General features: G+C 43.7%; 1 protein-coding gene and 1 long non-coding RNA gene across 8 annotated transcripts in view; one reads left to right on the top strand and one right to left on the bottom strand.

The window, feature by feature from the left end:
- FTCDNL1 (formiminotransferase cyclodeaminase N-terminal like) overlaps positions 1-25094 on the top strand; it is a 277966-nt gene that overhangs the window by 44811 nt on the left and 208061 nt on the right. For 6 of the 7 annotated variants that reach the window (XM_085648680.1, XM_085648682.1, XM_085648681.1 and 3 more), the window contains one exon: positions 8639-8809. In XM_085648680.1, coding sequence (XP_085504806.1) covers positions 8695-8809 — 115 coding nt within the window. In that variant the 5' untranslated portion in view covers positions 8639-8694. The remainder of the gene's footprint in view (positions 1-8638; positions 8810-25094) is intronic. The other variant, XM_085648685.1, reaches the window with a different exon arrangement.
- Positions 1-25094, bottom strand: part of LOC146857941 (uncharacterized) — a 145419-nt gene that overhangs the window by 18350 nt on the left and 101975 nt on the right. The window lies entirely within an intron of this gene.

Raw genomic sequence — 25094 nt, 5'->3', positions numbered from 1 at the left:
TCAATTTTCCCCAGGAATCAATTAAATACTCACTTTCTTCAATGGAGTAGGCAATAAACCTTAACTCTCCGTTAACAAAGTGCAACAACCAAAGAACTGCGTATTGATCTAACCTTCATGACCTGCCGAATCACCATTAGATTAACTCAGGCCAACTGTTGTATTTAAATGCAAATGATCTATACACACTGCTCTATAAAGCAGGTCTCTTGCCATGATACCTGCTTGTGCTGTTGTGGAGGAAATGCTAACATAGAACAGGGTTTTGTATCCTGACCCAGCCACTTTCTGTTACTGAGGTTCTAAATCATCACCTCATTTATCATGCCAAATATTAAATGTTTGTTTAAGAATCGGAATTTGCCTAGCATCGTGACGGTAAGTTCCAATTCTATTAAGGACACGGAGGTGAGGATTATGCTTATTCTCTCTTCGCTTTATTACTACATAAACCTGTAGCAGCCAGAAGGATTTTCGAAAGATTTCCAAAAGAGTCAATAACAATACAAAACTACAACTCCCTACAACCAGGGAGGAACCCGAATACATAGTCCTTCATCTGTTTCCATCGCCTCAGGTACATAGCCCCCTGTTTGTCTCCTCACTTCATTTTTCTTCGCATAAGTCACGCTATTTCATCACTGGTCCTGTTTTGAACCATCGTTTCCTGGAAAGACAAAACAATCTAAGTCGAGGAAAAAAAAAACCAAAGACACATGAAAACGTACAATGCCGAACAATCTACAAGAATCGTGTCAAAAGAAAGGCAACCACGTCATCAATACCACAGTAAAAGGGTAAATCGGTTACTTACTGCCATTCGTGAGGGTTCGCACCACTGTGCCGCGGGCGGGATAATCCTCGCCTCCATGTCCTTAATAGAATCGGAACTTGCCGTCACGATGCTAGGCAAATTCCGATTCTATGGCAGGACCGGAGGCTTCGGATTATGCTAGTTCAAGGCTTACTTACTACCAACTGCGCCACATCCAGCACCGGCTTAAAATAGAACCTTTTAAAAGTGGAGTCCGAAGACCAATCAGCAGCACGTATCCAATCTTCCAAACGCGCTCCCAGCGCGAAAGCTTTAGAGGCCACGGCGCCCCTGGCTGAATGGGCGCCAAACTGCATCGTATCAATACCAGCTTCTTGCATGACCCAACGCACCCACCTAGCTATGGTAGGGGAAGAGACAGCTTTGTGTGGCCTTTTGAGAGCTATCAAAAGTTGTTGTTCGCCCGGAGGACGGAGTTCTAGAGTTAAGGCTTCATACACCTTTAAACAGTCCACCACACACAGTTTCGGGTTGTCTCTAAAAGCCGGGTAGGAAACTGACCGGGAATGAGACTTAGTGCACCGGCCGCTCGTGAAAACGACCCCTTCTGGAGAAAAAGTCTGTGCCGAGATATCCAAAGCCCGGACGTCTGAAACTCTCATGCAGGAGACCAAGCACAGCAGCATAGCGAGTTTAGAAGACAACTCCTTCTAAGAAAGGTACTTTTTGAGTTGCCCAAAAAGAAACAAATTTAACACAAGATTGACATCCCACAGAACGGAATAACGAGGTTCCGGTGGCAATGACAACCGGATACCCCGCAAAAGTCTGCAGACCAATGGATGCTCCCCAACCGGAGATCTGTCTAGCGGAGCATGACCTGCCGAAATTGCTGACCTGATCGCATTTATTGAACGATATGCCAAACCTTCTGACGCCAAGCTTGCCAAGAAATTCAGGATGGGAACGACGCCTGCGACCACGGGGTCCAGATTCCCTCGAAGACACCAACGAACCCATCTCGTCCAGGCGCATCGGTAACGTTTTGTGGTACTGTCTGCCCAAGCCTTTGACAAGAGGGTCTCAGCGTGTCCCAAAAGGCCCGGCAGCGCCCACCGGTGCCGGAAAGTCACCACACCATAAGGTGGAGCATCCCCTGTGTGACTAACTGATGAGGAACTCCGTCCGGGTTCGGAAGCAGGTGAGGACACCGGGGGAGTAGGATTGGAAAATCCCAGGAAAGTTCCAGAAGAACCGGAAACCAAACTTGAGATCTCCAAAAGGTGTCACCAGGGCTACCTCCACCTTCTGCCTGCGGATCTGAGCCGTCGTCCTCGTTATCATGGAAAAAGGTGGAAACGCATAGCCCTGTTCCACTCTCCAATCCTGAAGGAAGGCGTCCGTGGACAGGGCCAGTGGATCCGGTCTCCAACTGAAGAACCGAGGAACCTGATGGTCCAGCCGAGAAGCAAAGAGGTCCGCCGAGATTAGGCCCCAAAGAGTGTTCAACCACTGGAAGAATTGAGAGTCCAGTTTCCAAAGGCTGGAATCGTATAGATGTCTCGAATGCCAGTCCGCCACCTGATTGCTGTGGCCCGGAAGATATTCCGCTATGACCGAGATATGATGGTCCAGGCAAAACCCCCAAAAGTCTTTGCCACATTCGCCAATGCCCGGGATTGGGGACCCCCCCAAGTGATTGACGTACAGTACCGTGGAGATATTGTCCATCTTCAAAAGGACGCAGGATTGAACTCTGTCCTTGGTCCAACATCGTACCGCAAACGAGCCTGCTAGAAGTTCTAAGCAGTTGATATGAAGAGCTTGCACGTCCGAGGACCAAACACCCCGGTGGAGAAATCCCCGCAACGAGCGCCCCAGCCTGACCTGCTGGCGTCGGACTCTATGACAAGGTCTGGAACCGAGCCGAAAATCGCACGTCCGTTCCATGCCTCTATATTGGACAGACTCCATGCAATCTTGGAAATTGTTTGCCGCAATTCGTGGCAAATTTTCGCCATCTTCCTCGAGGGTAGGCTTAAGGTCACGTGGACGGAGTCCACTACGAACCCGAGAAACATTACTGATTGTGAAGGTGTGAGAACCGACTTGGCCTCGTTGATGATAAAACCTAGGCTCTATAAAAGAGTCACAGTTTGGTGGAGCTGTCTCGATAGTATCTGAGTACATTGTGCCATAAGAAGAAGATCGTCCAAGTATACGATCATGCAAATGCCTTGATCTCAGAGGAACTCCACCGCGGGATGAAGCACCTTGGTGAAGCACCAAGGGGCTGAGGAAAGACCGAATGGAAGAGCGGTGAACTCATATACCAGATCTCTCAAACAAAATTGAAGGAACCGTCGATGGGGGGGATGGATGGGAATCATCAGGTAGGCATCCTTCAAGTCCAAGCATGCCATCCAGTCTGCTGGCAGCAGGACATCGCGGAGAAGATGGATTCCCTCCATCTTGAAATGACGATACATCAACCAACCGTTGAATTCTTTGAGATTGATAACCGGCCGTCGACCCCCATCGGCTTTGTCTACCAGAAAAATATTGTTGAGAAAGCCTCGAGGGTGCAAAGTTGATAGGCAAATGGCTCCTTTGCGGAGCAACTCTGAGACCTCCTCGTCGATCAACTGTGCCTCTGGGAAAGTGAATGTCAGCGGTCGAGGCCGAGCCTCTTGCCGTGGGTTTCCGTAAAATTCTATATGGAAGCCCTGAACGGTCTGAAGAACCCATGCATCTGAGGTTATGGCCTCCCGTGCACTTCGAAAGGTCGCTAGTCGACCCCCGATGCGAACTTGCGCTGCTGGTAGAACACTTACCACTGGAATTGTTTCCGCCGGAATTGGACTTGAATCCTCCGCGGCCTCTGAAACGCTGTGCACGCGTTGGGTAGAAGTTTGTGTAATTCGCAGTCGAGTTATACTGTCCGCGACCAGAGCCTTGTCCCCTTGAGGAATTTTGCTGGAAACCTCGGCCGGACGAGCGGCCCCTGCCTTGACCGGCCCCGCGGAAAGCCCGCTGATTAAAAACTCTCTTAATGCTGGATTGAGCCTTGTCCAGCGAAGTGAATGTGGAAACAAATTTGCCTAATTCTTTAATAAAAGGTTCACCGAACAGGCCCCCCTAGGCCACCGCTCCTGCTTCTGATGAGGCTAGGTCCCCCAGCTTCGGATCAAGTTTAATCAATAAGGAGTGACGACGCCCGGTTGAAAGGGCGCAATTAGCGTTGCCCATAAAGAGGACTTCTGGGGAAATGGGAGACCCTGACACCTTGGCTTCCTCCGCCATGTCTAATATCTTCGTCATCGGTCTGATAGCGTCGAAGAGCCTTCCCTGACAGGACCGCCAGGATCTATCTATACCCTTCCTAAGGTCCTTCACATACTTAGCAAGAAATGTGGCCATGTTATGATCCAACTCGGGCAGGGAAAGGCCTCGGACACTCCGCTCGAAAACAAACCCTGGCCTCCTGCTCAAGGGATTTGCGGAGACGACCCGAAACAAATCTTACTACTTTGTCTCCAGGAACCCAGGCCGCAGACCAGGGATGCATAATCTCGTCAGGATTAAGCATGTCGGCGTCCTCCTCTGGCGGCACGGAAGTAGAAGGAGTAGAAGACGGCCGCCAAGGACGTGAGGATCCTGCCTCCTTGTCCGTGTCCCCTTGGGTGTCATCATGATCTCTCCCGGGGGAAGGAGGATCCAGAGTATCCTGAGGAACGTCCGCTGGAGGAGTCGCGGAGACGGCCAACGACGATTAGCCAGAAACGCAGTATTTAGACGCGCAAAGGCATCCACGTCCACCTCCCTCCGGGCGCTGTTTCTTGGACGGTGGAGGGCCCTCTCCAGGCTGCCCGCCGGAAGGCACAGGGGGATCAGTGCGCGCCGCAGCCAACCTATTGCATTCCTGCACAATTCTATCAGAAAGGCGTTGCTCCATAGGACCGACTACCTTGTGGACCACCCGATAAATGGAAGAGTCAAAAAACTCCTCATCCCAGGGCATATACTCCTGGACTTCCTCCTCGTAATAACCTGTCTGGCAATCCATAATGCAAATAAAAGGTAAGTAACAAATATATGGAAAGGAAGTATTCACTTTGATAAATGCGCCGCGCAGGCAGGCGACTAGGGTAGTAAAACTACCAAATAGGGGGCAGGGCGAAGGCTGCGTAGATGTGGGTGACCCTAAGGGCCACAGATAGGCTTGCACCAACCCAAAACGCGCTACTGCCCTCAGGATAACCCTGACCGGGCTAACTGCCTCCCTGCCCGTTAAAAGCTCAAATGATTGCAGAAATATGCATGCGCTTGCGTGTATTGCGAGTGTAACATTGAATTTGGGCCACCAAACACTGTGCAAAACATGCAGCGCGATCTCGCGCGTTCACCGTGGGTAAACCCGCTATACAGACCCCCGCCGGGGCGTGCCATTGAAAGATTCTGCGGGCAAAATACAGTCCGTTAACACGGACGTCTGAGGTGAGGCAGAAAGGGAACAAGGCTCCGATCCGTTACTCTCGCAGCGCGGCTCCTCAGATGAGGAGCCGCGTCTCGAGAGCAGCGAGACGAGCGAGTCCCTCTAGCGGCCCGAGATGGCGCCGCAACAGCAGAGGAAGTGCCGGCCGTGTAGGAGCGGAAAAACGTTCCCGCGTCCGGCTTAGGAATCTGAAAAAAAAGAACACAACGGAACTCAAAGCAATTGCGCGCACAGAAAGAAAAACAGTGCTCACATTAACAATCAACCTGAAATAATAAGAACAAGAAAAAAAACTACTTAACTGGCTGTGGGAGCAGCGAAGAAAGAGGAAGTGAGGAGACAAACAGGGGACTATGTACCTGAGGCGATGGAAACAGATGAAGGACTATGTATTCGGGTTCCGCCCTGGTTGTAGGAAGTGGTAGTTTTGTATTGTTATTGACTCTTTTGGAAATCTGTCGAAAATCTTTCTGGCTGCTACAGGTTTATGTAGTAATAAAGCGAAGAGAGAATAAGCATAATCCAAAGCCACCGGTCCTGCCATAGAATCTTCTCCTATCTCTTTCCTACACTGAACCACTAAAAGAAACTGCAAAATAACTTTCTTGATCTTCTAACAGTGAGTGACAGTCAACATATTTGCAGCTGGTAGAAAAACGTAAACCCTCTTCTTTTCTTGCAATGGTGGCACAGTATCTCGTCCATTCATTGCATCAAAACTAAACTTGGTGAATGCAATCCCTCACATAGTGAAGTTAAGGATTTATGGACTCGAGTAAACCGTTTTCTAGCTGAGTGATTGTTACTTGCCTCCATACTTGAATTAACTAGATGGCTATGATTCATAGAATTCATGCCCCTTATACATATTTTTGTCTGAGAGATTATTGGAATGCTGATCATCTTTTACATCTATCATAGGAATTCTGTTATTGTACTGCATATGTATTTTAAGCAAAACAATATTGATGTTCTGAATCTTTTCTTGTTGATGAATGAATGTCTAAAAACAATAAAAAATGTAAATCTAAATAATAAGCCTATGTTGGAAATAAGTCTTTTACACTGCAGAACATTCTGGAAGGCCGACATGGAAGTGGGAATAAAAGTGCATTGGTGTTCTGGTGAGGATGCTGGGTTGTCTCTAAATTATGTGAAAAATAGTATCTTAAATGGTTAATTTGCCCCATTGAAAGTAAATGAAAAATATTAAAGATAACTTGGCACCGCTTCCGACACCACTTCCTATGCTGACACTTCCTATTACATCATCCACTATAATGATGCCTGTATAATGGATTGTGACTTTTTTTGGGTCCCAACCTTGGAAAATTCAGAAGTTGGCGCTGATGCTCGTAGCACACATAATACGTTTAAGTGGAGAGCACAACAGAGTGAAAGGAAGATAACATGTTTAAGAGACAAGCATTTGCAATGCAATAGGTCTCGCATTTACAAAAGTTTAAGCTATTGGCATTGTAAATGACAATGCCTTTTATTTATGTTTTAAAAACTAAAACAAAAATAAAAGTCATTGTAATTTACAATGTCAATAGCTCAAACTCGCGTATATGCGAGACCTATTGCATTGCAAATGCTTGTTTTTATTTTCTCGGGGAAGAACAATCTCCAAACAGCACTAATGGAAGTGAGGCTTGCACACCTTTCTTGGTTTGTAAAATGTAAGGCAGGTATTTACTAAGGCCACATTTCTTTCCGCCACTGTTTGAGAGGGACTAAGCGGGCAGCGGACGCCAGGCTTCAATGAAGTAGAAATAACAGACAACATGGAGGAAAAGATTTTTTTTAAAAAGATGTACTGTTCATGGCCGGATCAAGTACAGTTTTTGTACCCAAGACATACACTTCCAATTCGGCTCCCAGACTTCAGTCTGCGTTTATCTTCAATCCTTTTGAAGGTGGAGCGGGCCACGGCCGGGGGTGTTGAATGAGCCTTAGGAGGTGGAGCTAGAAACGTGCTGCCTTGCAAAAGATCCTAAAAGATCGCTTTGTCGAGTTCACAGCTGATACGCAGCATCATAAATGTGCAGCTTGCTATGTGTTCTCAAGAAGCGATGTGTTCTTTGCAGACCCCCCTATGCGGAAGGTCAGTGGTGAAAGTACAACCTTTGTTTTATAGAAATCTGTGTATAGTAATTCAGGTAATATGCTTCTTGTGGAGCTAAAAATGAAGTCATTTACACCATACAGAAATAAAGCTTCAATGACTGCGGGGCTAAAAACAGAATAGTAAAGGCTTGGCGGCAGCTCGGAGGTTACAACTTTCCAAAAACCAGCAACCCTGCATACAGTTCACATCAGGCTTCATGAGGATTACTGAATAGACGACCAGCGACCCCTGGCAGATCATTTAGCCAGATAAGAGAATGTCCTTTTAACATTCTTTGGGAAAAAATTGCGAGTGGAAGGGAGGGGGTGGGGTGGGGGTGCAGCAGGGGTTGTGAAGAGCAGCAATTTAACTGAAGAAGGTAGCTTGAGGTTTGAGATTTTATGAGAATGCCTCATTCTGAACCGTCCAATGAGGTCACGTTTGAAATGCCGTCTGGTATCTGCACAATCATAGACACACCTGTTTAAAAAAAATCCTGTATATACAGAAGTGCAAATGATACACACACTTTCCAAGGCCATTCAAAGAGCAGTGTATACAAGCATTGGCCGCACGACTCAGCCAGGAGTTGTCGCGCACAAAAATTAAATTAAACAAGCCCAGGAGTTGTGGAAGACGCGCGGCTGCGCGTCGCACTCTGTGGTGGGGGAGGAACGTTGAAGCGCGCGTGCTAGGGATAGACAGCTCCTCGCGCTATAAGGAAGTGGGATAAGGGAGGGGGTAGGGGAGAGAGGCACGCAGGCTGCTTTGGTGTTCTCAGTGGCCGCGCGGCTCACTGAGAACATCAAAGCGGCCGCGAAATGTACACGCAGGCTGCCAAATGGTGCGCGCGCCCGGCGCACATGCACTGTAGTTGGCGGCCTCAAAGCACTCGTTTGCACTTCCAAAACCCCCGTTTACAAAAGCTCTCGCGAGAGCAGCGCTAAGGCGCTGGCTCAGGCGAGACCTAAAAAACCACACCCTCTGTTACCACGATCTCATGTCAATACCTCTAGCGTTCCCTTGCATCTCTTGTAGGGGCGTTTCTGAAAATTTGAGGGAAAATCGAAAGTGTCAATTCTGTTCTTTTGGTTTTGTTTTACCAGCATTTGTTACCCAACTCTATAAAACAGACAACATCAATATATGCATAAAAAAGAAACCGTAACATGAATCCTTAAAGATTTAAATGTAGGATTTAGTTTCTTCCTGTTCAGTTTACTAATGTTTTCCAAAATTGTCTCTTTATATTAATCAGAACAGGTGAGACTTTACTGCCCTAGTCCCCACTCAACTGAACAATAAATATTCAGGATGTCTACAGCCAGGGTGGGGCTCCGCCTGGCTGCCTGTTTGCTGAACATCTCAGAGGCTCGCAAAAACGATGTGGTGGAGTGCATTGCCAGAGCCGCAGTTTTTGATCACTACGGTAAGATTGACAACTACCGTATTTATGGATTGCCTAGCTTGCTAGGGCTGACTGGCATAAACTGACTGTGGCGACTGTCCGAGGACTAGCTGGGCGAGTTCGAGACAAGATTCGATTATAGGGGGGTGGAGGGGTGCTATCTGTAGGGGAAAGGGATTTTAAAAGAAGGGGTAAAACGTATGCAAGTACCTGAAGGAAGAGAGGACAAAGCTCAGGACTGTAGTGGGCAGGAACAGGCTGTGATCAGGAAATGAAAGTCCATAAACGGAAACTGTAAGATAACACAGGTACTACTCAAAAAAAGAATACAAAAGACACAGCAAACTATCATTAATGATAGTGTGTATGCTACTCTCTCTGTGAGGTGGAAGAATCTCACAGCAAGGCAAGAAGCAGATTGATCTCATAGAGTTCGTGAGACACCCAGCCGCCTTTATGGAGAAAACGCACTGTTTGGTTCTCTGTGCTAGAGGCACAAGCTTTGGCATCTAACTGGCACACTTGCAAGGAAGGCAATCAGGGTTATAAGGCAAATAGACAAGGAGACAACTGTGGTAGGAATACAAAAATAGGAACTGAACTCAGGTAAAAGGAGACCTAGAATCAATGGCAGGATTTGAACTGGAATATATTGAACACAAGGCAAGAAGTTTACATGTAACAAACAGGACAGATCTGGAAGAGTGCAGACCAGACTTATGAACAGCGAGGAAGGAAAACAAAAGATAGAAATTGAGCCAAAAGGCAAGCTTGTAAAGCAGCAGCAGGGATGCGACAGAGCATAGTAGACTCAACAACCAAGTCAGTTGTGAGCCGCTACACTCTGGGCCTACGTGGATTAAATAGCAGTAGGCTCGAGGGAAGAGCAAAGGAAAGGGACACCACACTCCATTTCAGCTTTTTTTTAACTTTAAACTTTAATGTAAAAAAAATGCTGAAACAGCGCAGTGTCCCTGAAGTAGGACACCGCGCTTTCTGTAATCCAATAGGTCTCGCATTTTCCGAAGTTTGACCTCTTGGTATTGTAAATGACAATGTCTTTTATTATTCCAGGTTTTTAAAACCCATAAACAAAATTGTTATTTACAATGCCAATAGATCAAAATCTCGCAATTGTGAGACCCATTGCATTGCAAATGCTTGTCCTAATATATCTTGTTGACTTTAGTACTGCTTTGTAGTTGGAAAAAAAGCTTTCTCCGTGCCACTTAAATATTCTCTCCGTTTTGCTAGAACTTTCCCAGTTCGGTAAACTTTTTCACAAATGCAAAATGCATATTTCTATCGGGATCATTGTGTTTTGTAACCACTGTAAAAGCGTCGAGTTTAAAACCTATTGAATTAAAAATAATGAGGTTATTTTGAATAGTAAGTAATCAACAAGGAGTGCAATAAACTATTTCTTACCATTCATATGAAAATTAAATATATTCTGCATTTGACGAAAATATACTCATTCAGGAAAAAGCATAAACAGATATTTAAATTAGAAATAGTATAAACCATATAATAATTAGTGAAAATCTGTTGAAATACCTGCATGTAGAGCATTGTAAAAATATGTCACAAATGCCCTTTGATTGTAATAGTTTTAGGATTTCTAATAGAATATCAGAGAGACCAGTGAAATCAGAAACTGATATCAAGAGTGCTTAAGAAGTGGTTGCTCAGTTTAAGTTTTTAAAGAAAAAGAAAAGTAACGGGGCCCATAAGCTGATAGAAATCGAAATGTTCTGAAGAACATCACTTCTGATCACAGCCAAACACAAAAAAGAATTGAGGGCCAGATGTGCGACCCTCTCATTTAGCGCCTCGCAATTTGCGACACATTGTGAGTTGCAAATTGTGAGGCACTAAATGAAATGTACAACAGTGTGTTTACACTGTTTTGCGATTCCCAATGGGGATGCAAATTGCGAAGCTCTTTAATATTAATGAGCCTCTCGCAATTTGCGAGCCCATTGTGAATGGCAGCCCTCCCAAGTGATGGTGGCCTGCTGGGCTCAGCACACCACCATGTCAGGGACTGCTTTTTAATAAAGCAGCTTTTGTTTTTTAAATGCATCCCGTTTTCCTTTAAGGAAAACGGGATGCATTTAAAAAAAAATTAAATGTTTTCGTTTAATTTTTTAAGGCCAGGCATTGGTCCCTGGGACCACTGCCTGTCCTTAAAAAATTATTTTGCATGCATTTGTAAATGGGAAGGGGTCCCACAGGGACCCCTTCCCATTTGCAAATGTATTACCACCTACTCGAAGTAGGTGGTAATTGCGAGTGTTTTGCGACCGCAATTGTGGCCGCAAAAGAGTAGTACATTGTTTTGAGACTCGGTATTTGGAATTGAATGCACCTTCCAAATAGCGAGTCGCAAAAAAATTGCAACTCGCTAAATAGCCTATATACATGGTCCAATATGTTTTTGCATGCGCAAACTGGTTCGCTAACCCGTTTGTGCATGCAAAAACGGGTCGTACATCTGGCCCTCAGAGACAGTTTCTGTATTTTCATAAAAAATGCCTCCATTGGAAATGAGTGGAACAGAGTGCACAGAGGGGTGCATTAAACAAGAGGCAGGGCTACATAGCACGTCATGAGAGGTGGAATATATGGTACAAATCACATGCGATTACATATGTTATTGATACATAGTAAAATAAAAATTGCTAAATGTCTACATTTACCATTTGATCATATTTCAGGTGAAAAACAATCCGCTCAACATTTCAAATCATAAGAAAAAACATTAGAAGCAAAATAGGGCAAAATTCGATGGCACTTTATGTAGGCAGTAAATTACATATGTATGTTAAATTAATTACAGCTGCAATTTGTGATCTAGAGAACATTGATGCAAAGGTAGTGATGATTTGAGCTTGCAGTATTTTGTGAAATATGTTATCGTCATAATGCCGGGTTGCTCATGGTGTGTTCATTTTCTTCACTTCTTTGACTATTAAATGTATTAATATTATCATCGTTACGGGTATTAGAAATAATAATATCACTATTATAGTTGGACTAGATAGGCTGACATATCCTCGGAAAGCATGCATCTCTATATCTTTTTTTATTAATGAGACAGCAAGGTATGGAGAGGCCAGACGCAGCAGTCGGCATCTCAGCATACAGTAACAGAAGGTAGTGTGTCAGGATGCCATGGGCAGAGGGTGGGGATTCTCCACAGATAATAAATAAGGGTGGACACAATAATTAAAGTACTAATTAGAGCTTGAAAATGAAAGCCCAGCCGATAAAGATAAAAGAAAACAAAAAGGGAAGAAGAAAGTATAATCAAAATTGATATATAATTTTAAAGCTTGTTGCAGCATGCAAGTAAGTCAGTTGCATTAAATAACAATGTGTTGCACTGCAAACGTTAATGGTGATAGCTGTGATTTAGTTTATTGAAGAGTTCTAGTCGTGTGACGATAAAGACTGAGCCCAAGAACGACAAAAAATATCTTGATTATAGCCAAGACAGTGCAGTGGTATTTCTGCTTTTGAAATGCTCTCCTATTGCCGAAATTAAAACACAACTTTTTCGTCACTGAACTGTGCCTTGATAGAGAACAGTAAGTGCGAAAATCCAACATAATGGGTGCTCTCCTCACAAGCGAGCATCTGAGTCATCCATGTTAGCGTCTGGCTGGATCAAGGTGCAGAGTAAAAGTAGGAATAGAATTCATTTCAGTTTACCATATGAATGTATGTAGAATGTCAGTGGGTTTCATACTCGGATCAGTATTCCTGTTTTACAGCTGTAATATCAGTGCTCCTAGTGGCATGCTACATATTATCTACTTATGCCATGTTGTCATTAAGAAACATCTTTCTTATACCTGGCTGTCTTCAGAAATTTCAAACTGCATGCCAACCTCTTTGTTATTTGCTTGTTGAATATTGTGAATTCTACAGAAGGGGAAATTAGCAAATGTTCAATTTCTATAGCTATTTAATTTCTTAATCAAAGCTAATGCCAAACCATTCAAACCATGGTATAGATAGTTTAATTAATCTTCTTTAAATACAGTTATTGGCTTTTTCCTTATTGCTGAAACAAATGACCACGAGGATTATCTAGCTTGCCTCCGGGAAAATATGTAAGTACGTAGTACCACTAACTGTAATTAAATAATTTATTCTCATTTTAACCACTATTGACTTTTAACACATTGAGAAATGAATTTGTATAATGTTTTATTGACAGTTATGTTATGTTTTATGTCTGTAAGCTTTTATGGCTTGATATATAATCTTTTATGAATCCTTTTGAATACGTTCTAAATTTCAGAATAATCAGAAAGGGCAGGAAACAGTTTATACAGGGCTCCTATCAGTGTGCAAATTGGATGGCTTCGTTCAAATACTTAAAGAGAAGGTTGTTCAAGAATCCTGCATTGGAGCCCTGTTGTTTACTTAGTCAAGCAGGCAATCCAGTCTCTCTTGAGTCAGCATTATAATGGAGGTGTTGAAAAGACGTAGGCCAATACTCCTGATTCTGTAACCCAGCTAACATTTCTAATTTTCCTCATTCAATTCCTCTCTACCTTCATATCTCACCTCAGTCCATGTGTTCACATGGAACAAAGCTATACGTTCTATTAAGGCAGACTCCATTTCTACCAGTCGCAGCAAATTAAGGATCACCTTATTAGAGGTTGATTTCAAGTTTTAAACTGCTTGAACCAGAGACAGTTTTTAGTATGACAAACCCTCTGAGTCTGACAAATTGTTTGGCCCTCCTTCTCGATATCTGACATGAACTCGTGAAAGACAATAACAGTTTATGAGCCACTCCTAAATGTTGGTTACAGTTAATTCACCAGAAATGTTTACTTTTGTGCCCTGGAGAAAGAATGGCCAGTTCCTACCTGGGGAGTCATTGAGCAATTCATTGAGATGCAATTGTTTTTTCGTTCTGCTAATAATGTGAGTTCTCCAACCCCTACGAATGGCATTGGCTCAATCCAAAGCTTTAGTGGCAAAGATAATTTGGTCCTCCTGTTCCAAGTCTATAGGCACACAATCCAAGTCCAAGACTTGTTATAGTATTTGAAAGACAACTTCCTTTCAGGGGATTAAGTCCAACTACAAAGGAAGACTAAACTGAATGCCAAAGAAGGTCCTCTAGAAAGGACAGAGCATAAAGGGTTCTCTCAATAAATCTGAATGATTCATGAAGTAGGAGCAGCCTCAAGCGCTAGTGGGCCTTTACATACAAGCAACCAGAAGTACTATGTCCAATTTGATTGGCTGTAGCTAATTATGTTGTACATAATAGTTTTGCACATTCTACACTGACTAGTACAACTTCCAATGAGTGTAAAAACTCGTGATTCAACTGTGAATTGACAGTCGGAGTGCTTGTCTTTAGTGAGATGTGTGAAAGGTTTGTTATGCAGTAAGGTTTGCTATACTAACTCAGAGTTTTATAGATGACATGGTGGCTATATAATCTTTTTTAAGACTGAGGGAAGAAATTCTCTTTGAGCAAAGAAATCTTATTCAGTTGCTTGTCTGTTGAAAGGATCTAAGATATTAGAAATAGGTTCTTCCACGACGGGTATACTGAGAGTACCCTGGCTTCTTATTTCACTTGCAGCTTTGAATAAGGCTTAGAACCTTAATGACAGCAATCAAAGATAATGCAGACAACTATATCATCAATTGCACTACGTTTGGAAGCCATTGTATTTGTGGGACAAGTATCCTACCTTAGAGTAGCTCATACCATTTACTTAGAAGATACTGAATCACACACTTCATAGAAATGTACAGAAATATTGTACTGGAAAGTGTGGGAAAGGGTGCAAACAAAGCAATAGGAAGTCATGAAAGCACCCCAATATACACTCCTCATTGAAGGCAAATATTGATATAATACATAAAAGTAAAAGCAATAAAAATGTAATCGGACACCACAGTAGTTTTCCGAATTTACCAGTCCATAATTCACAAAAGATGACACGTCATGTCTTTTGAAAAGGCTGTTGGTGAAAAAAAAAGAAAACAAAAGTGCTGCTTGAATAAATGGAAATTCCAGAGAAATCCACAGTAACAACAATGGGAGAAAATGTTTTGCAAGCAATAGATAACATAAAAGAAAACAGAATAATTGTTCTCACAATTGAAACAGCCCATATTAAGATAAACAAAGCTGTCACAAATAGATGGGACTTGAAAGCCGTGCCTAAAATGATTTAATCTAATTATGTGGAGTCCACGCCCAGATAACAAAAAAAGCCTTTCAAGCTCTGTTTGACCTACTGCATGAAAAAACCTACAAAACATACCAGCCGTTCCCTTGCTGAAATAAAAAAAAATACATTGGCCCTTAAAGCAAAGAATAGATCAGTAACTTAGAATTGTGTGAGTCACAACCAATAACATACATTTAATGCTTCATTTTTAAGGATGTCTTTTCCGCTGTAATCTATTTGGGATGACTGCATGATTACTTTAGTGATCCTGAATACTAATTTAAAATAAAGCAACTATGCTCCATTGTGGCTATACATCATGTGATTGTAATCAATGTATTTGAGAACTTAATGAAAACAAAATATCATGAAGTAAATCAAGAAACATTGAATGGGGTCCACCACTATTTTGAGCAAATCTGGATAGGTTGTTTGACCTGATAAAGTGATATGATTCAGAAATTCCATCCTCAACATGGGATTTCTACCAATTAGTAATAGTGGACATGCACAAACTCAGCGAAAAACTGTAGCGCTAGTGTCATGCCTTTTCACAAACTGTGGTGCTATATAAAAAAAAACCTTTGGAAATTATAGCTGCAAGGCTATAAAATAGGACAAAGTTACCAAGTAATGCCACCTTGAGGATTATCAGGCAAAGAAGCTGAAAGTAGCAATTTAACCACATTACATAATCTAACAAGCATTTGCAATGCAATACGTCTCGCATTTACGCGAGTTTAAGTTATTGGCATTGTAAATAAATCTCTCCCAAATATCCTGTTTTATGTCTGTCAAGTACTGAAGAGGAAGTGATATTGGAGGGGGCAGGTATGTGAGAGCAGAACACAATAGTGCCCTGTGACCTCACCACCACTCCAGGGCTGTATTGGACCTCCAGGGCACAGGCCACAGGTGCCGGCTCTGGAGCACAGAGGCACACGATGGCTGGCACAATCTGCTGTTTGTCTCTTCGCCCTTCTGCGGTTTATGAAGGTGGAACTGGATTATGCTATGCGACAATCACAAGGTGAACAATAGATAGATAGCTCTGGTGTCTACCACCAAGTGAAGGTCAGTCAACAAGCCACATGTTTTAAAGGTACACATAATTCTACCATTTACTTGTTTTGGACACTCTTGGCAAACCATACGTGTCGTTCTCCAAGATATCTGTGCTGTCCACCGAAAAGTCAAACTCAACAGCTGCTATGCCGCTGAGTGAAGTTTCTCAGAATAGCCCCCAGTGTCACACACCAAGATAGTTTTACCCTCCAATAACAAGTAATTGGTGTTACATAAGTTAAAATGCCGCCTTCCTGGGTGGCAAGCATCTCTCAATAGTCAGGCACATATTCTGACTCTCTCACCAGCCTTAAATGCTCATTTGGTTTTCTCCCTCATTGGTTTCTACATCCTCCTGAAGCCTTGCCCCTTACCACTGTTTTGCCCCTCCCCCCTTCCATTCAGCTGACTAGACCCATAGTGACAGATTTTCAAAGAGTTTGTGTTGGGTTTGACAAAACTCCAAACCTATGAGCAATTTCATTTTCACTTGGAAACACTTTTTTTTTTACTTCGCAGCCAAACCAAAAGTTCCGAAAAATGTAATTATTACTGAGGGCATCTCTACTTTGCGTAGCAACCATAGCTGCCGCCTTTGGAATTGGGGAACTGGATTTGAGTATCGGCATTGGCTTAACATCCTGTGATTCTAGGCAAATCACTTAATCTCATGTGCCTACAAAAAATGAATGTGTCATTGTGTAACGTAACTGGTGCTCATGTAAAGCACTCCAATACCTTCGGGTCGAGTTTGCGCTATATAATACAGCAAAAAAAAAGAATTCCGAGACTCGTTTTGAACTGTTTGGGGCTCATCATAGGTATGTTGCAGCTGACATGCTATGTGATGAAGAAAGCGCTAATGTTAAATTACTTCAATCGAGTGAAAACTGGAAAAAATATGAACTTTGAGCAGTACGAAAATATTAATTTCCTTTGACAATTCCCGCTCCTCGAATGTGTTTCAACGCTCTCGTGAAAAATTACACCACTAAACGAAGGAGCATTGAACTTTTCTGTTTAATAACTTTCAAAATCTAAACCACAGACGAATCCTGAAGACTGAGTCTTGCATTGCTGCTATCAAAGAAATCCATTTAGCAGAGCAAATAAAAGGGATGAAAAAGAAAGTTGGCTACCTGTCCAAGGGGAAGCAGCTCCAATAACTGGAAATTCGAAATAAAATGCCACATGAAACAAGAGGTGAAAGCGATTGTCCCAGCAATCACAGAGAACTGTTTAAAAAAAACAAAAACTTTTTGTAACATGTTGGCAAAACCTGATCCTGGCGAGGCTTTTATCCTGCAAGTAAGAATCGATGTCTCCTGCTGACACGGTGGTAGGCCATTACTTAACTCGTATTTTATGGTCAAGGGGCCTGGGCGGAACAGGGATAGGGCTGAGACTGCTGGTGGTGGTGCGTTACAGAAGATGATCTCTGTTTGCAGCTAGTAAATATCTGCAGTATCAAAGCTAAAAGTTAAGGAAGCAGGGCCTGTTGATGGATTCGGGTCTAAATCAAAAGCAAAACAAGACAAACAGCATTAGGGCGAGCTGGCCTTCACTCCCCTCCCTGTCGTTTGTTTCATGTTTGCAGAGGGAGCGGTGGGCGAAGGGAGACCCGCTGGTGGGGCATGGATACGAAAAGAACTTGCTCGACCAGTCGCAGAGGGTGTGGCCGCTCTGAAAAACAAGTCAGGTGAAAGCGTTTAAAAACAAACATGACAGGTGGTGTTAACTACCAAAAACAAACCAGCCTAAAGTCACCATCTTAACGGGAGGTAAGCTAATAGTGTGCTGCACGGTGCCCTTCCCCCTCTGCCTCTAGTTCTGACCTCACTCCGCAGCTGCATGTCTCCTTGCTGGGTTTCATAGATCTGTAGTCCGCCGATACCCCGCGAGTAGTTGCCCAAACAAAATGAGTGGTGCGCGTGCGACAGGAAACAGAAGAGACATCAGGTAGGGACGCGAGTGGTGCACGCGCGCTCGTGACGGGAAAAGTGAAAGCAGGCTGGCGAGTGGTGTGTGATGTGGGCGCACCATGACGATAGAGGAAAGCCAGATGGCGCCTCTGCTCATTCTTGTGCGCGTAACCGCACACTCTATGCCACCCGGTCAGACTTTTGAAAGCCCTCTCACTAAATGTCTCGCCAGAGCAGCGCATGCGCTGGCTCAGGCGAGACCTAAAAATGCCATTATTTTAAATGTGTAAACTGACATTTAATTTTATTTGTCTAAGCCATATTCTGCCAACGACATCCACTACAACAGAATCCACGATAATTATCATAATACTTAGGGCAAACCAGGATATTTCATTTTCCCGAAGATCTAGCAAAGCTAAGTGACCTTGACAAATAGATAAGTGTAAAGATAAAGATCCACTTCCATGTAGTTTAAGAAGACAAAGTAACTTTATTGTGGAGTAATCACAGGTACCTCCAGCTCAGCTTCACAACTACAAGCAACACCAATGCTTTCCAAAGGATAACATTCCAGCCTGGCAACAGGCTCAGCATTCCATAATATGTAGGAGAACGCCACACATCTCCCCCCTTTTATACACCCCTTTTACAACAATAAATTTACAAAACGTTACTAAAACATTAGTTATCAGGAACCGGTAAAGGAGCACGACATTTATAAACTTTTCCACTGCTCCGAGCAGAACCATCAGACAGAATGACTATTTTTTTTACATCTCTCACTTGCATTAGTTTAGAAAATTTGCTGTCTCCTTTTATAACAATTTCACCACGTCTTACAATCACCCAATCTCCTTCCTTTATATCAAGGCTTTTTACACTTTTTCTAGCATCATAATACCTCATCGCAGCCAACTGTCTCTCGGCCACATGTCTTTCTACAGCGGCCCGATTGACCCACACACAATCTCTATCCTTCAGCCATCCTGGAACTTCTTTAACACCGGGCTCACGTCTTTTAAGAGAAATAAATGGCGAGACACCAGTCATAGAGTGCGGTGTCACTGTATATGACCAGACAAGCTTCTTAAGTTCTTCATACCATGACAATCCATTAGCAAGTGACAATTGGATGTTTTCCATTAATAAGAGGTTAATTCTTTCAACTAAGCCATTAGCTTTAGGCCTGAACATAGCAACTCTTTTGTGTTTGATTCCAAGTTTGCATAGAAATTCTTGCATTTCCTTTGACACTAGTTGAACACCATTATCTGATACTAACATTTTCAGAATTCCCTCATTCAAGAACACTTTCTCCATAAATGCAATCACTCTTTGCGTATTCACACACTCCGTGGTCTCGACCACAAACCATTTGGAATGATAATCAACCAGAACCATCAAGAACTTGCTACGTGACCCAAGTTTAGAGACTGGGCCCAAAAAGTAAATCGCTACTCTTCCCATGGGTGCTTGGGAAATGACATACATGCTAAAGGAGGTTGTCTAATCACCTCCTCCATTTCCCATACAGTTCCTTTGGCTTGTGGGTCCCCTTCCTCATCGGGGTAACAAGCTTAATTAAGTTTTGCATTAAGTCCTCCTACATCAGCTAGAGTAATATTAACAATTTCAGAGGCCCACAACAGTGCGAACCAGGCTCTACAGGATCCTTTATGTGAGAATGGCAAGGGAATGAAAGGCGTTCCTCCCTTCTGGTGAGCTGGCATCATTCCACATACCCAGCAGTTGGTAATGTTCGTAGCATTATGAGTATGATGCAACATTTGTACGAAAGTGTTATTGAGATACGACGTTCAGTGCTTCCTTTCATGATGCGGAAGAGTAAAATAATAATGTTTGGTGGGGACAGGAGTAGTAACAGTCAATAAGTTTCGAGCCGGAGCTACTTCCTCTACAACCCACAGTATTACAGCAATGATGACAACAGTCAAAGTTAGTCCAATAGTGAACATAATATTTTTACTACAGACTTTTGCAGCGTTTGATTTCTTCTCCGGCATGTTCATTTCGTCAGTAAACAACAAAACAGATGGTGCCCTAAGGTCCTGGACAGGCGTTGGTTTCTTCACTAACATTGAGACGAGTAGTCACTAATAGGCTACCCCCCTTTGTAGTCAGTCTTTAACCACCCAGGACAGTGGCTCAAACAGTCTCTTTCTGCGATGAAATGTCTTTCTTCCTGGATCGAAGCAGATATCTAGATGTACCAGGGATCGTGTGGTCCGGGAAGACTTCCTCAGGTCTTTCAGGTGACACAGCTCGTCCTTTCGCGGTGACCAGGATGTTGCGGTGATCTGTCAACGCAGCAGGGCTCACGAAGGAAGAGCTTCCCGCACCTGCTGATAAATAGAAGACAAGCTGTCAGTTAACTGGCACAAATAGTCACTCATCAACATGTCTGGGGTACCTAATACTGGTGCAGAACAAAGGGCTTGGTGTAACGGTTGGAAGGCGCTTTGGCACTCAGCAGTCCATCGGAGTGTCTTTGGTCAAAAGGGCCAACAAAGGTTTAATAATGTGCGAAAAACTGCCTACAAAAAGAAGTGAGGCCAGTCAGTGCACGAACATCCTTCTGAGTGCGGGGTACAGGAGTTTCTAGATTGGTCTGAATGCGGTCTGGTGTGAGTGCACATCCCTCCTTAGACAGGAGGTGACCTAAATAGGTCACCTGCTGTCTACAAAATTGCAATTTCTTTCGCGAGACATTGTGATGGTGAGAGGCAAGAAATGATAACAATAACAGTGTTTCTTCTTCACACTGTTGAGGGGTATCTGCAGCCAACAAGATGTCATCGACGTACTGGATAAGGGCCACCCCTATTGGTACAGGAAAAGAATCAAGCTGCCTTTTCAATGCCTGACTGTAAATGCTGGGACTCTCTGTGTAGCCCTGTGGAGCTCTACAGAACCGATGTGATCTATTTTTCAGGGTGAACCCGAACAAATAACGGCTGTCAGGATGAATGGGTATCGAGAAGAAAGCATTCTTCAAATCGATCACCGAAAATGTAATGGCAGTAGGAGGGACCATAGTGAGAAGTGTAGTGATATCAGAAACTACTGGATATTGGGGCCCTACAGTTTTATTAACTTCTCGCAAATCAATAATGAATCTGTAGATTTTGGTGTCGGTGTCTTTTTTCAAAATAGGAAGGATAGGGCTATTGTAAATGTTATAGGGGACTTCTTCCACTACCCCCACTTTAATCAAATCCTGAACAATATGTGCTAATGCTTCTTCACCTTCTCGGGATATTTTGTATTGGGGCAGTCGAGGCAATGAAACACCCTCCTTTACTTGAATATGTACAGGTGGAATAACCATTTGACCCACATCAGTATCTGATTTAATCCATACAGTACTGGGGAAGGATGCCAGAGCGACATCCTCATTGATAAGACAAGATCTCTCAATCATTGGATGGTTGTCGTTCAAAATAACACGCACACCTTCCGGAGAACAACGTATTGTGGCATGAAAATATTTAAGCATTTCACTACCCACAATGTTGTCCGGTGTGGTAGGGGAAAGCAAGAATGGACATGCTGCAGTGATTTTATCAAGTCTGAAATCAATTGGCTGTGAAAGTGGGCTAGGTCTAGGTGTCCAATCGAATCCTATCGATGTTATTATTGTGCCGGACAGGGGAGCCCTAGGAACCAATTTTTTAGACAGAGCACTACTGGTAGCTCCTGTATCGACCAGAAACGGATCAGTAGATCCCAAGATGTTTGCGTCAACATAAGGACCCATTTGATCTACTGGTACCTCAACCGGTTCCTTACCCCCATCTTAGGCATCCCTATGCATAATCGGAATCTGCAAGGGCATCAGCAGAATAATCAGACATTTGATATTGATTTCGTCTATCAAAAGTATTAGAGTAATTTGGTCCTTGTTCAACTGCTTCAAATCTGGGGCATGTTCCTGTACCACCCCTGTTTCCTGAATTCCCTGGGCGTCCTCTCATACTTCCCCTTCCCCGCTGATACGGCTGACCTCGCAAAAGAGGGCACTCAGAACGCCAATGCCCAGTCTCTTTACAATAAGTACACTGATCAGGGGACAAATTTGCTCGAGGGAGAGGGGGCACTCCAGGTGTATACATTGCACATCCACCTCTTCCACCTCCCCTAAATGGTGGACCATATACTTGAGCCAACATAACTTTTGTCTTTAGTTCTTTAATCTTCTTATCTTCTGTGCCTTTCGCTTCCTGTTCATGTCGCTCATAATATTGGGCCATAGTCAAAAGGTAAACTGGGGAAGACATGGTCCAAGAACTCTCGCTGGCCTTTAAGCGACTAGCTATTTCTGGTAACATATTAGCGACAAATTTGTCAACAAACAAATGCTTACCCGTATCATCGGCCACTGACTGACCACTAAAATCATGGAATGTCTCCTCAAATCTTGAAAAGAAATCAGAAACTCACTCATCTGTTTTCTGTTTACAGGATGCTAACGTAGTCCAATCTATTTTTTTAGGGGGTTTGAGAGTCTGTAACTTAGTCACAATAGCTTTAGGAAGATCTCCTGAGGTTTCTGCGCAGGCTCCTTTTCCGCATCTATTTGTCCTAGATGTTCCCAGGTATCACCATATTCTATATTGTCATCTATTTTACGTATTGTTCTCCACATATCAGGGGGCAAAATAAGTCCAAAGAACATATCACTATCTGGCAAGGTCATAGTGCAAGAGGTAATGGCTCCTTCCACCTCCTCATAGAAGGCGGCGGGCTTTTTCCGGGGGTCGGGCAAAGCAGCCTTAAGAGCCATTACATCTGTTCTACTCCAGGGTGTGTAAACCCAATTATATATAAAATATCCCTTTGCATCATCTGAAGCTTCACGCATAGGTTTCACAGTAACTATAGTACTACTGGGTGCAACCTCTTCCAGCGGAACATCTACGTCCTGTGCTTGAGTTTGAACTGCTTCTATACCTCTGTGTTTTCTAGCTAATTCTTGCTCCTTTCGTAAACGTAATGTTTTTTTAAAAATATTTATTTTTTATTATCATAGAGAGTGATACAAACATGACTCACATACGATTGCCCAAGACAGTCATCAATTTGGAAGGGACCAGCTGACAACATTTACTACACGTAGCCGCAGTGAAACATAACTGTTATAATCTCCATCCTTACACTTGGTATAGCCCAACCCCCCCCCTCCCACTTTTCATAACAATAACATTACATGGTTTGTTTATGGTCAGTTCACACTGATTCAGGTCTTGTATGCAACATTATACAATGCATGATAAGAACTACCCATATGTCACATGTGTCCCAAGGGGAGGCTTCTACAAGGGTGCGGGGGAATCAGTCTCATAAATTGCACAGATGCATCCTGGTCAGTAGCGTCCAGATATGCCAGCAGGTATGCCCGGAGTGGGCTCCATATATCCCGTGGGTGTGATGCTACAGGGAGTAGTTCAGCATATAAACATGTCTGATCTTGCCATAAAATCATATCCCCAGCCAGTCCTTGAACTTAGGTGCCCTCCCTCGACCCCATCGGCAGGCCACTCGTTGCTTTGCCAGCATGAGATCAAAGGACACAAACTTGCGGTGTTTAGCTGGAATCTGTTCAGTATAACCAAGTAGAGCCACCAAAGGAGATCTCGGGATCTTCATAGAGACCATGCGATCTAATGCATCGAAGGCCAGAGTCCAGTATTCGTGCACCCCTGGACACGACCATGCCAAATGGAGAAAGTCATCAGATTCCACTCTGCGTCTATCGCATCTGCTCGTTTCCCGCAACCCAAATTTGTATAGCTTTAGTGGAGTGTAGTAGCTACTCTGAAGGTATTTATAGTGAATGATGCGTAGGCGACTATTTGTGGAGATGTGGTCAGTTTGCTTGTAGCAAAATTCCCATTGCTTGTCAGTTAGAGATCGTTCCAATTCAGCTGACCATTTCATCCTGGCATCGCACGCGGCATATGCTGCGTCAGTGTACATAGAGCGGTATAGTGCGGAGACTAAATGTGAGGCTGTAGGTGCGCGTCGGACATGGTGTAGTGGTGCAAGCGTTCCGGGCTCAGCTGGCTATTCAGGTGTGCAATCTTTCAACCCATGCCTTAAGCGTGTATATAGAAATATTTCCATTGTGGTTGGCTGGGGGTCTGAAAAGAGTTGGTTTAGGGAGCGGAATTTGCCATTTAAGTATAGGTCGCCCCACTGCCGAATGTTTCAGGCCCGAGCTATCTTTCTGAACACTCCCTCCTGCAGCAGGGGCATCTGCGGATGATATACCAAAGGAAGCAGTGGCGAATAAATACTTAGTGCTTGTGCTTTATTAGCTATATGTTGCCAGGCTTTAAGTGTACATTCCACGGAAGTGGGACGGGGTTCTCTGGGTTTAAGCGTTGAGAGTATTACACCGTCGAGCAGAGTGGGATGCGCGAGCCAGTGTTCAGTTGCTACGTGTTTTGTGTAACGGGGGGGTTGAACCACTAGTGAGCAAAGTGTGCCTGGGTGCATTGGTAATACAGTTCAAAGTTGGGAATGTCAAAACCCCATGTGCATAGGGACGCACTAGTGTGTCCCATTTTATCCAGGGTTGTTTGCCACTCCATACCACTCTGATCAGCTCGGCAAGGAGGCTACCGAAAAAATTTCTCCCTGGGTCATATGGGATATTTAGGAACAAATATAAAAATTTAGGTAAGATGACCATTTTTATTAGGGAGATGCGGCCGGCCATAGTCAGCGGTAGCGCATTCCATCGGGTCACACAGCCAGTAATGTGATCCATTGTGCGGCCGTAATTCAGCCGCATCAGATCTTCCCTCTCTGACGTGACCACGATCCCCAAGTATCGCACCTCGTCAGCGCACCATGCTATGGGATAATCTATGTCAAAGGGGGAAGCAGCTGCAGTCAGTGGGAAAACCTGGGATTTAGCCCAATTTATATGTATCCCTGATATGCCTCCAAACCGAACAAACTCCCGAAGTAGTGGGTTCAGGTTATGTCGTGGGTCCTTCACATAGAGTGTGACATCATCCGCGTATAATGATATGAGAATGGGGTGTAGTAAACACCGTAGCCCTTTTT

The sequence above is a fragment of the Triturus cristatus genome, chromosome 3_2 (genome assembly GCF_964204655.1).
Source record: "Triturus cristatus chromosome 3_2, aTriCri1.1, whole genome shotgun sequence".
Classification (NCBI taxonomy): Eukaryota; Metazoa; Chordata; class Amphibia; order Caudata; family Salamandridae; genus Triturus; species Triturus cristatus.
Note: the sequence above shows the minus strand (reverse complement) of the source record. Positions and strands in the feature narration are given on the sequence as shown.